Below are 12,374 nucleotides of genomic sequence, written 5' to 3'. Positions count from 1 at the left end.
CACCTAGGAGAAGTGCAAAGTAAGGAGCTAGAAGCAAGAGAGGAGTGCAGGGTGGAGAGCCAGGGCAAGCAGTGGAAGAGGGTCTGCAAAGGAAACAAAGGAAAGCAAAAATCAGTAGAATGATGTCACTGCAGCCAGGAAGGAGGGTCGTTGCAAGGCGAAGGGAGTAGTTAGCTAAAATGACGCTTGACAAGTGGTTACCCCCCAGGGAAGGCAGGAACGGACCAGGATTAGGGCAGATGAACAAAAGGGACTCTAGACTTTAGCCTTATCTTAATTTGTTTAATTTTTTAACTTTACAAAAAGAATGTATTCATAACAGTAATGTATTAAACACAATTTAACTATTCAATTGAGTTTGGCATTTAAAATACTGATTTTTGAGAGCACTTTCAGTGAAATGGTAGAGAAAGAAGCTAGGTAGCAGGTGGGTCGAATTGTCAATGGATGGTTTGGAAGTGCAGCTTATAATATAGTCTTTTATTCAAGTTGCTGTTTTTGTTTATGCTGGAGGAATCCATGAACCAAGGGTCATTTGTTGAAGAGAATTGTAACTTACTGCTATTACCTTTTGTGGAGTCTACCATCCGTTACACAAAAAGGGAAAGAAAGTGAAAAGGATTAGGTACGCCTTAACTTTCGAATAATCTGAGTATGAATTACCTCTCACTAACGTTTACCTTCCCACTTGCAGTCTTCTTATGACCCATGTTCTTGGAGTTACAAACATTTAATGGGTCCTTCCTGTAGGACAGGCACTGCTATCCTTTCTCTATATGTCCTAATACACAATGTGAATGAAGAGAATATTATTTTCTCTTTGTCCTTGGGCAAATACACATTGTTTCTGAACCTTAGTTCTTGAATCTGTTAAATGGGAAATGTTGCCCGTTTTAAGATCGTGAGGCCTAAAGATAACAGAGAAGCATCTAGGCTTGAGCCAAGCACTCTATACATGCTTCTTAAAAGTGTTGCTTTGTTGCCTCCTACTGCCTTCTCTGCCTTTTCCGTTAAGTGACCATCTTAACCAGCTCTTACAATAGTGGAATTCTTCATGTCATGAACTGCATTTTTAGGACTTAAAATCCTGTTTGTGAAGCAAAATCGATATAAGAGTAAGTAAAAATCTATCAGTAATTTCAAAATCCTACAGTAAAAAATAAATGCATGAATAAGTGCATCATAACCATTAGCAAAAAAAAAAAGTATAAATTTTGTGAAGTATACAGTAATTCTGTGTTAATAACTAAAACTTAACCTGGAATATGTTTTGGCAGTTTCTGATACTTCCTTGTTTTTTTACTTATGTAGCCAAGAGGCACTTATAATTTTTTATCTGTTTTCTACCATTACTGTGTCATTAGTATCACAGGAGTAGCAGCACCATGCAGAGTTAACACATAAGCTGTGGAGTTAACCAGTCTGAGCTTGTTTCCTCGTTTGTAAAAATAATACCCATGGGCCCTGCAGCGCCTGCTGACACACACGCGCGAGCGCTCCCGCCCGGCCTGCGCCCAACACCCGCCAGGCCATGGCGGCCCTCCCTCGCCTCCCCGCCCGCCTGCGGCTCTGCACCTCCGCCCGCCATCCCGGGGGGGCGCCTAGTCCAAGGGATGTGTTTGCTACTTTTCACCCAGCACACGTCGCCATACCAAATTTTATATGGATCCAGTGGAAGCGGTAAAAGACATCCCTGATGGTGCAACAGTATTGGTTGGCGGTTTTGGGTTGTGTGGAATTCCAGAGAATCTTATAGGAGCTTTGCTAAAGACTGGAGTGAAAGGACTAACTGCAGTCAGCAACAATGCAGGGGTTGACCACTTTGGTTTGGGCCTTTTACTTCGATCCAAGCAGATAAAACGCATGGTCTCTTCATATGTGGGTGAAAATGCAGAATTCGAACGACAGTATTTACCTGGTGAATTAGAAGCAGGGCTGACACCTCAGGGTACGCTTGCAGAGAGGATTCGTGCAGGTGGGGCTGGAGTTCCTGCATTTTACACCAGCACAGGGTATGGGACCCTGGTGCAAGAAGGAGGGTCACCGATCAAATACAACAAAGATGGCAGCATTGCCATTGCCAGTAAGCCCAGAGAGGTGAGGGAGTTTCATGGTCAGCACTTTATTTTGGAGGAAGCAGTCACAGGGGATTTTGCTTTGGTGAAAGCCTGGAAGGCAGACCGAGCAGGAAATGTGAATTTCAGGAAAAGTGCAAGGAATTTCAACTTGCCAATGTGCAAAGCTGCAGAAACCACAGTGGTGGAGGTTGAAGAAATTGTGGATATTGGATCATTTGCCCCAGAAGACATTCATATTCCTAAGACTTATGTACATCGCCTTATAAAGGGAGAAAAATATAAAAAAAGAATTAAGCATTTGTCAATCCGGAAAGAGGAAACTATAAAAACCACATCTGGTAAACCTGGAGATAACGTAAGGGAACGTATCATCAAGCGGGCTGCTCTTGAATTTGAGGATGGCATGTATGCTAATTTGGGCATAGGAATCCAGCTTCTGGCCAGCAACTTTATTAGCCTCAATATGACTGTCCATCTACAAAGTGAAAATGGAGTCCTGGGTTTGGGTCCTTACCCATTACAAAATGAAGTTGATGCAGATCTAATCAATGCAGGCAAGGAAACAGTTACTATTCTTCCAGGAGCCTCTTATTTCTCCAGTGATGAATCATTTGCGATGATTAGAGGGGGACATGTCAATCTGACAATGCTGGGAGCCATGCAGGTTTCCAGGTACGGTGACATGGCTAACTGGATGATACCCGTGAAGATGGTGAAAGGAATGGGAGGGGCTATGGATCTAGTGTCCAGTGCCAAAACCAAAGTGGTAGTCACCATGGAGCATTCTGCAAAGGGAAATGCATATAAAATCATGGAGAAATGTACATTACCACTGACAGGAAAGCAATGTGTCAACCGCATCATCACCGAAAAGGCTGTATTTGACGTGGACAGCAAGAAAGGGCTGACTCTGATTGAGCTCTGGGAAGGCCTGACAGTGGATGACATAAAAAAGAGCACTGGGTGTGATTTCACAGTTTCACCAAATCTCATACCAATGCGGCAGATCACAACTTGAAATATGGAGTAGACTTTTGTCCCAAGATGTGTGTTTTTCATTTTAACCACATAGGAGTTTATTAAAAAGATGTCAGTAATCATAGTTGTATATCTAACAAGCAGTTTTTGACTAGTTTTCTTCTAACATCTTAATGCTTTATACAGCCATATAGACCTTTGTTCTCTCAAGCATACTGTGACATTTCAGTGAAAAACAAACAAAATATATATGGTTATCTTATTTGCTTTATAAATGCTGAGAAGGTCATATTTACAGTTGGTGCTCACATGGGGTTTATCTTTATCTTCTGTGGTATGTATATTAGATTGTGTGCAGTTTGTACCAAGATGGGCCCTTAGGAAGCATTTCATTGATGTATCAATACTTTCCCTCCTGACTAAACCATGACACATAAAAAAAGAATGAGGGAAAAAAATGAACTCCACGCAGAGTACACCCAGGGCAGCATCGTACTAGTCCTGAAAGATAATATTTATGTAAATTTTCATTAGGAGAAATGCTGTCTTAAGGATTATAATTTTCCTTCAGCCTCCTCTGTCTTTTTTTGGGGGCGGGGGGAGCCACTGATTTTCTGATTACATCTTGTTTCCCTAAAGCATCCCTTCTCAGCCCCCTTTTTCTAACTAAATAGATGCCCAGGAAGGCAAACAGGAACATCTCTGTGTGGGAGAGACTGAAGGGTGTAGCGTCTGTTGGTGCTGACATCCAACCAAGAAGTTGCCTTTATAAACAAACCAAATAACCGTCTGTGTTTTGCCAAAGATTAAAGTTTCTTTCAGAAAGAGGGCTATAAAGCTAACTAACCTAGTCTGTTTTCTCATTTTCAAACAGTGTAGTATTCCTGTGTATCCAGAAGGATCCTTAGAGTCTTTCTTTATGTTATTGTGGACTTCTTGTACAATACCTCCTCTTAAACCTAGAGGGGCTGTGGGGTAGTTTATCATGAGCCCATAGTAACAATGACAGCAGAATTAAAATTCTTTTCAGGGTCTCTTTTTTCTGCTCAGAAAAGTTTCTAAATATCGAATGCCTTTTTCTACAGAACAGTGTTCTTTCTTCTGCCCAGGCTTCTTCCTTTAACAAAGTGCTTTTAGTTCAGCTTTATCAAACTGAGGAAAATAATGATGGGCAAATCCAGGATTTGAAGAGCAGTGAGCTTCATCCTTAGAAAATAAACATGATGGATAGGTTTTGTAAGGACCTTCTCCTCAGAGGTAACCTCAATATCAAACAGTTCCCCAGGGAGTAGACCAAGCATCCCGGATGTCAAATGGGAGAAAAGTCCAGGCACCCTGAAGACAAGCCAGGTTGCTGTCCTCTGGACAGAGGTAGGCATAGTTCAGTGCAGTATATCATTCCTCCCATACCAGATATAAGAATTTATGTGTGTTTTTAGCTGATGGTTGTCATTGAAATTCACTCTCTCTTCAGATATAGCTACAGTTCTGTCATTTCAGATGAAGGAGAGGGGCTTTTTGTGAGAAGCACACTCCATATATAAAATGGTCTTTCCGGCTGGCTGCGTGGTTGAAAGCATACTCTCCCAGTGCTTATAAAATGGACTTCTTAAAGAATTTGCAAGGTCAGGAGAATAATTTACATCCATGTTAGAGTTATGGTTTGGAAAAGGTTTGATATTGATGGCTGCTATATTTGTAAACTATCATCCTGTGATTATAGGAATGTTCCTCACTTTGAGTGGCAAATCCTAAGTAAATGACTTTATATTCTTGATTAAAGAGTACCATGGATGTTAAGAAATGCATTAAGGAGTACAATCAATATTCCAAATTGATAGCGTTTGGTGTGGTGGTCTTTTTTTTCTCATTTGGGAATGGTGTGACTGAACATGGGAATAATACAACAGAGATTGGTGGAATAACCAATAATCAATAAAGTTAGCACACTGTAAAAAAAAAAAAAGTACTCATCTCTTAGGCTTGTTGTGAGAATTAATACATGTGAAACTTAGTGCAGTGCCTGGCACATAATATGCATTCGATACATATTAAATACTGCTTCTAGTTGTTTCTATTTGCTGTGAGACTTTTGGCAGTTACCTCTCTAAACTTCACTTTCTTCATCTGTAAAAAAACTACGTCGTCAGCTATTATAAGGATGAATAGACATGATGTATAAAAGGCACGGAGGCCCCATAGATGCTAACTCATGTTATGACTGCTCTGGCTAGCATTAGTGATAGAAGAGGGTGGTACTGCTAACGATGGTATAAAATTCTCAGTTCCATAAGTTAGAATGAGCAAATTAGCAGTAATTAGTTCCCAGTAACAAAGTAATTAAGAAAATTGCAATTTTTTTCTATTGTTAAACCTCATACCTTTTACTTTTCAGACAGTACTACAACAAGTGATTGAAGATGGCTCAGAATATGGATTAAAAAGTGAACTTTTTTCTGGCTCTCCCCAAAAGAAGATCGTGGTTGAATTCAGGTAAGTGCCTACCCATCATATGTGTCGGTTAATCACCTGGTTGGGCAGATGTTTTACCGTTATCATCTGGGATCTCACAGAATTACACATGTAGAAACTTAAAAATTAGTGAGATTATATTATTTTCTTTTTTTTTTTAACAGACAATAAACAGCATATATTTAGAGTGTACGATTTGGTATCCCAATCTCTGAATTCATTCCCCCCCAACCTTCCCCACTTTCCCCACTTGGTGTCCATGTTTGTTCTCTACATTTGTGTCTCAATTTCTGCCTTGCATTTCCTCTTTCATAGTTGTTAGCATTTGCCTTATGTATTGAGGTGCTCCTATATTGGGTGCATATATATTTATAATTGTTATCTCCTCTTCTTGGATGGATCCCTTGATCTTTTTTTTTTTTTTGGGGGGGGGGGGTACACCAGGTTCAATCATCTGTTTTTATACACATATCCCCGTATTCCCTCCCTTCCTTGACTCCCCCCACCTCGAGTCCCCCCCACCCTCCCTGCCCCAGTCCTCTAAGGCATCTTCCATCCTCGAGTTGGACTCCCTTTGTTATACAACAACTTCCCACTGACTCTTTTACAGTTGGTAGTATATATATGTCTGTGCTACTCTCTTGCTTCGTCTCAGTTTCCCCTTCACCCCCCGCCCCCTCCCATACCTCGAGTTCTCCAGTCCATTCTCTGTATCTGCATCCTTGTTCTTGTCACTGAGTTCAGTACCATTTTTAGATTATGTATATGTGAGTTAGCATACAATATTTGTCCTTCTCTTTCTGACTTACTTCACTATGTATGACAGGAATCCCTTGATCTTTATGTAAAGTCCGTTCTTGTCTCCTGTAACATTTTTTATTTTAAAGTCTATTTTATCTGATATGAGTATCACTACTCCAGCTTGCTTTTGATTTCCATTTGCATGGAATATCTTTTTCCATCCCCTCACTTTCAGTCTGTATGTGTCCCTAGGTCTGAAGTGGGCCTCTTGTAGACAGCATATTTATGGGTCTTGTTTCTGTATTCATTCAGCCAGTCTGTATCTTTTGGTTGGTGCATTTAGTCCATTTACATTCAAGGTAATTATTGATATGTACGTTCCTATTACCATTTTCTTAATTGTTTTGTTTTTGTTTTTGTAGGTCCTTCTCTTCTCTTATGTTTCCCGCTTAGAGAAGTTCCTTTAGCATTTGTTGTAGGGCTGGTTTGGTGGTGCTGAATTCTCTTAGCTGTTGCTTGTCTGTAAAGCTTTTGATTTCTCCCTCGAATCTGAATGAGATCCTTGCTGGGTAGAGTATTCTTGGCTGTAGGTTCTTCCCTTTCATCACTTTAAATATATCATGCCACTCCCTTCTGGCTTGCAGAGTTTCTGCTGAAAAATCAGCTGTTAACGTTATGGGTGTTCCCTTGTATGTTATTTGTCATTTTTCCCTTGTTGCTTTTAATAACTTTTCTCTGTCTTTAATTTCTGTCAGTTTGACTACTATATGTTTTGGCATGTTTCTCCTTGGGTTTATCCTGCCTGGGACTCTCTGCACTTCCTGGACTTGGGTAGCTATTTCCTTTCCCATGTTAGGGAAGTTTTCAACTATAATCTCTTCCAATATTTTCTTGAGTCCTTTCTCTCTTCTCCTTCTGGGACCCCTATAATGTGAATGTTGGTGTGTTTAACATTGTCCCAGAGGTCTCTTAGGCTGTCTTCAGTTCTTTTCATTCTTTTTTCTTTATTCTTTTCTGCATCAGTGATTTTCACCATTCTGTCTTCCAGGTCACTTATTCACCCTTCTGCCTCAGTTAGTCTGCTATTGGTTCCTTCTAGTGTATTTTTCATTTCAGTTATTGTGTTGCATATCTCTTTGTTTGCTCTTTAATTCTTCTAGGTCTTTGGTAAACTTTTCGATCTTTGCATCCAGTCTTTTTCCAAAGTCTTGGATCATCTTCACCATCATTATTCTGGATTCTTGTTCTGTAAGGGTGCCTATCTCCTCTTCATTTAGTTGTTTTTCTGGGGTTTTATCCTGTCCCTTCATCTGGTACAAAGTCCTCTGCCTTTTCATTTTCTCTGTCTTTCTGTGGCTGTGGTTTTCAGTTCTGCAAGACAAAATACTGCTGATACTGCTTGATACTGCTGTCTGTCCTCTTGTGGAGGAAGCTATCTAGGGGGCTCTGGTATGCTTCCTGATGGGAGGGACTGATGGTGGGTAAGCCTTGGTGGGCGGAGCTCAGTAAGACTTTAATCTGATTTGGTGGGCAGAGCTCAGTAAGACCTTAATCTACTTGTTTGCCAATGGATGGGGCTGCATTTCCCAGCCTGTTGGTCGTTTGGCCTGAGGCCACCTAGCACTGGAGCCCACAGGCTCTTTGATGGGGCTAATGGCGGACTCTGGGAGGGCTCACGTCAATGAGCACTTCCCAGAACCCCTGCCACCAGTGCCCCCTTCTTCTCGGTGAGCCACAGTCACCCCCCAACTCCGCAGGCAACCCTCCAACACTAGCAGGTAGGTCTGGTTCAGTCTCCTGTGGGGTCACTGCTCCTTGCCCCTGGGTCCTGGGGAGCACACTTTTTTGTGTGTCCTCCAAGAGTGGAGTCTCTGTTTCCCCCAGTCCTGTGGAGGTCCTCCAGTCAAATCCCACTGGCCTTCAAAGTCTGATTCTCTGGGGATTCCTTCTCCCGTTACTGGACTCCCAGGTTGGGAAGCCTGATGTGGGGCTCAGAGCCCTCACTTTAGTGGGTGGAATTCTGCAGTATAACTGTTCTCCAGTTTGTAAGTCACCCACCCAGCATTTATGGGATTTCATTTTAACGTGATCGAGCCCCTTCTACTGTCTCATTGCGGCTTCTCCTTTGTCTCTGGATGTGGGGTGTCTTTTTGGTGAATTCCAGTGCCTTTCTGTCAATGATTGTTCAGTAGTTAGTTGTAATTCCGGTGCTCTTGCAAGAGCAAGTGAGCGCACGTCCTCCTACTCCGCCATCTTGGTCCTATCTTCTGTATTATTTTCTTAAAGTCACAGTGAATTGATCATTAAACTGTGAATAAAAATTTTTGGACTTCAGTCAAAAGAGTACCTAGTGATTATTATGGGGTTTTTTTCTTTAAGTATTTAACAGGCTTTTTTTGGTTTTTTGTTTTTTGTTGTGGTTTTTTTTGGAAGATCTAGTTCTTCATTTTGGTAGACACTAAGGCACAGATAATGCTTCCTATCATACTGAGAATTTTAAAATAATGTGACTACCGGAGAACAAGCTTTGTTGTATTTCTAATGTATGTATATATATATTTAGCTTTATTGGGTTATAGTTGACAAATAAAATTGTAAGGTAAAGTATACAGCATGATGATTTGACATATGTATACATTGTGAGAGGATTTCCCCCTTTGAGTTAGTTAATACATCTATCACCTCACATATTTACTTTTTTGGGAATGAGAACATTTAAGTTCTACTCTCAGCAAAGTTAAATTATACAATACAGTGTTATCAACTGTAGTCACTGTGTTATACATTAGATCCTCAGAACTTGTCTTTTTTTTTCTTTTTACTTTTTACTTATTTGTCTTATAGCTGAAAGTTTGTACCCTTTTACCAACCTCTCGCTATTTCCCTATTTGCTTTCCTTATTTTTACCAACCTCCAGCTCCTGACAACCACTCTTCTATTTTCTGTTTCTAGGAGTTTGGCTTTTTTAGTCTTTAGATCCCACATATAAGTGATACATGCAGTATTTGTCTTTCTCTCTCTGGCTTATTTTACTTAGCATAATGCTCTACAGTTTCATCCATGTTGTTGCAAATGACAGAATTTCCTTCTTTTTGAAGGCTGAATAATATTCCATTATGTATACATACCACATTTTCTTTATGCATTCATCCACTGATGGACACCTAGGTTGTTTCTGTACCTTGGCTATTGTGAATAATGCTGCAGTGAACATGGGAGTACAGATATCTCTTCAAGATAATAATTTTGTTTCCTTTGGATATATACCCAGAAGTGAGATTGCTGGTTCATAGAAGAGATTGTTTTTAAATTATTGGTTTTTATACTCAAATTATCCCAAATTAGTCTCCTTTATTTTATTTGCATGTCCCCTTAAGTCTTGGTGTACTTTCTTCATTTTTCGCTGAAGATGTTCCAGGCTTACTCAGACCTGCGATTGTCCATTTCCCCCAAGAAGCCCTGGCTCCTTTTTCTGAGGATGGTATTTAGAAGCCAAGTCCTGGGCTGTAGGAGTGCTTACTGCTACTGGAACTCAATTTTTACTGATGTTACCAATTCAAATCCGACATCACTGTAATACATGTTATTTAAGATTACAAGAAAAATAGCTTGAAGTTTTAATATGCCTCTAAATAGTCTTCATGATAACTTTCTTATATGACATCAGTAAAACCTTCTGATCTATGAGTTGTTTTTAGGTAACCAAAAAAAAGAAAAAGGATCGCTTTTAGAGTACAGCTGATATGCTGACAGCTCCTGAACATTATCAGAGACACTGTATTTGCCTTCCTAAAAGCCAAGGAAGAGCGTTGATGAGCTTTTTTCCCACTTAGGAAGATAGAACTTGCTAGAGCCTTTTGTCTTAAGTATATGTTTATGTGGAAGAGTTTTAAAAATTGATATGGTAAATATGATTTCAAGTTTCCTAACTCATTATTATAATTTATGATGATAACTTAAACTTATGTTATGATTAGCACCTGGGTAATCAGAGGTGAATGGGTTTTAAGGAGTCCTCTTTTCTACTGTCTCTCCCACCCCATCATGTTCTGAAGAAAAGCAGACCCTCTAAGACTGAGTAAACTCATCTGTTTATGATAAGGACTGATTGCTGAGTAAGCTGATCTTCTTGTGGAGCAGGTAGATATAATGAATAAATCTTATGCTACCAGTACACTCCAATCAAGATATTTAATGTTTAGTGTAAACATTGTTGCATCAGAAGAACAGAGAGGGAGGTCCTGCAGTCGTCCTCACACAGAGAGGAACTACACTAAGGCCACCCCCAGAGAAAGCTGCCTGTCATTTTAGTTATCACTTCTTACATATCAAGCCACCACAAAACTTGACACAGGGATTGGCAAACTTCAGCCCATGGGCAAAATCCAGCTTGCCGTGTTTTTGTAAATAAAGTTTTATTGGAATACAGGCTTGCAGATTCATTTACATGTTGTCACAGTGGCTACTTTCATACTCTAATGGCAGTTGAGTACAGTAGAGTTGAGCTGAATAATTGAGATAGAGACCAGATGGCCTAAAATATTTACTGTCTGGCTCTTTAATAAAAAGTTCGCCAAACTCCTTTAGTGTCTTAAAACAACCACCATTTTAATGTCCATGACTCTGTAGATGAGGAAATCAGGGAGGGCATAGCCTAGTGGTTCCTTTACTTGCCTGTGGTCACTTACGGAACTGTGGTCATCTAGACATTGTACTGAGCCTAGAAAGCCAGGTGACTCATTTACTTGTCTGGCATCTCACCTGAGGGCTGGCCAGGCATCTCTCTGTCAGCTTTCTCTCCATCAGAATAGCCAGACTTCTTTACAAAGGTGCTCAAGGATCCAAGATAGTAAAACATCTGTTCTTGTAACAGGCACATCATCACTTCTATCACTTCTGCTAGTCAAAGCAAGTCACAAGATCAGCCCTGATTTGGGGCAGGAAAGTAGATTACATCTCTTAATGGAAAGAGTGGCAAAGAGTTTGTAGCCATCTTTAATTCTTTTCATTCATGTCTTTAAAATGATACAGGACACATACTCTTATCTGGGGGAGGCATTTCAGTACCATGTTACTCTCACATTCCTTGCTCTTTCCTAACCAGCAGTAAAGGAAAATCAGTAGGAAGGTAGAATAGTGTCTGCTACTACACATTCGCGCTTGAAACAGTGTCATCGCAAGTTTCTTGAACCGTGAAAATGTGAAAAGTTGCCACCAGTGCTCACTTTTAATACCTTGTTCTCCATGTTCACTTCCTGTTCACCGTCCCTTCTTCTCCAATCAAGCTAAAATACCAAGACCTTAGTCTTTCTTACTCATTGATTCTCTGGCTTTTCTCCAAAGTTTTTGTTCCCCATACAATGCTCTTTTTTGTTCATGCTTGAAAGAAATGTCTAAACATAACCTATTCTATTTGATTTGTATTCTGTAGGCTTTTTGAATGGCAGTTTATTTGCTTATGAATTTGCCTCTCTCAACTTTTTTTCGAAAGCAGTTAAGGAAGGCTGGGACTTAAATGAGCATCTGGATGCTGATGAAGGCAGAGTCCATTTCCCAGCAGCCATCTTTGCTCTGTTATTTTCCATCTGGCATCGCTGTGGGACCATAGCTGCTTCCTCCCTTAGAAGTTTTCCAGATGCTGTGGTGCTTATCATTGTGGTTTCAAAGTAGAGACAGAAAGGTAGAGGAGAGGGTAAAAATTGGTAGAAAACATTGTTCTTGAATTTCTTCTGAAAATGAGAGAAGTGGGAGGAAATAATTTCTTTAAATATATAGTATCTTTAATAGACCAGATGACGTCCCCCTCCCAAAGCAAGAGACAGAATCACTGTGTTCAAGAAGTTTGCCCCTTAAATTGAGATGATGCTGATGCTGATGATAGGTCAGAGAACTGCTCATAGGCACAGAGCTAACTCTGACTCTGAATCCTATATACTTAACCTCTGCTGCCTCCCTGATAGACGTGGTTGGTTTCCCTGTGTGTTGTCAGATCCTGGAGCAGTGTGATAAAGTGCCAGGGAAGGTGACTGTCCATCACAGACTCGGGCTCCACTTGGTAGGTAGAGTAAAACTTACAGCTAATTACTGTTGACTCTCTCCTCTCCT

At 40.4% G+C, this 12,374-nt stretch overlaps 2 protein-coding genes across 5 annotated transcripts in view; both read left to right on the top strand.

Annotated features, from left to right (window-relative positions):
• Positions 1-12,374, top strand: part of RARS2 (arginyl-tRNA synthetase 2, mitochondrial) — a 79,365-nt gene that overhangs the window by 36,654 nt on the left and 30,337 nt on the right. For 2 of the 4 annotated variants that reach the window (XM_057738212.1, XM_057738214.1), the window contains one exon: positions 5,452-5,549. In XM_057738212.1, coding sequence (XP_057594195.1) covers positions 5,452-5,549 — 98 coding nt within the window. Of the gene's footprint in view, positions 1-4,530; positions 4,682-5,451; positions 5,550-12,374 lie in introns of all 4 variants that reach the window. The other 2 variants (XM_057738215.1, XM_057738216.1) reach the window with 2 other exon arrangements.
• On the top strand, positions 1,110-3,326 carry LOC130855155 (succinyl-CoA:3-ketoacid coenzyme A transferase 1, mitochondrial-like). The gene is given in 2 exon segments (XM_057738217.1): positions 1,110-1,603; positions 1,606-3,326. Coding segments are annotated over 2 exon segments (1,563 nt in total). The 5' UTR covers positions 1,110-1,531; the 3' UTR covers positions 3,097-3,326.

Source organism: Hippopotamus amphibius, chromosome 6 (genome assembly GCF_030028045.1).
Source record: "Hippopotamus amphibius kiboko isolate mHipAmp2 chromosome 6, mHipAmp2.hap2, whole genome shotgun sequence".
NCBI lineage: Eukaryota > Metazoa > Chordata > Mammalia > Artiodactyla > Hippopotamidae > Hippopotamus > Hippopotamus amphibius.
Note: the sequence above shows the minus strand (reverse complement) of the source record. Positions and strands in the feature narration are given on the sequence as shown.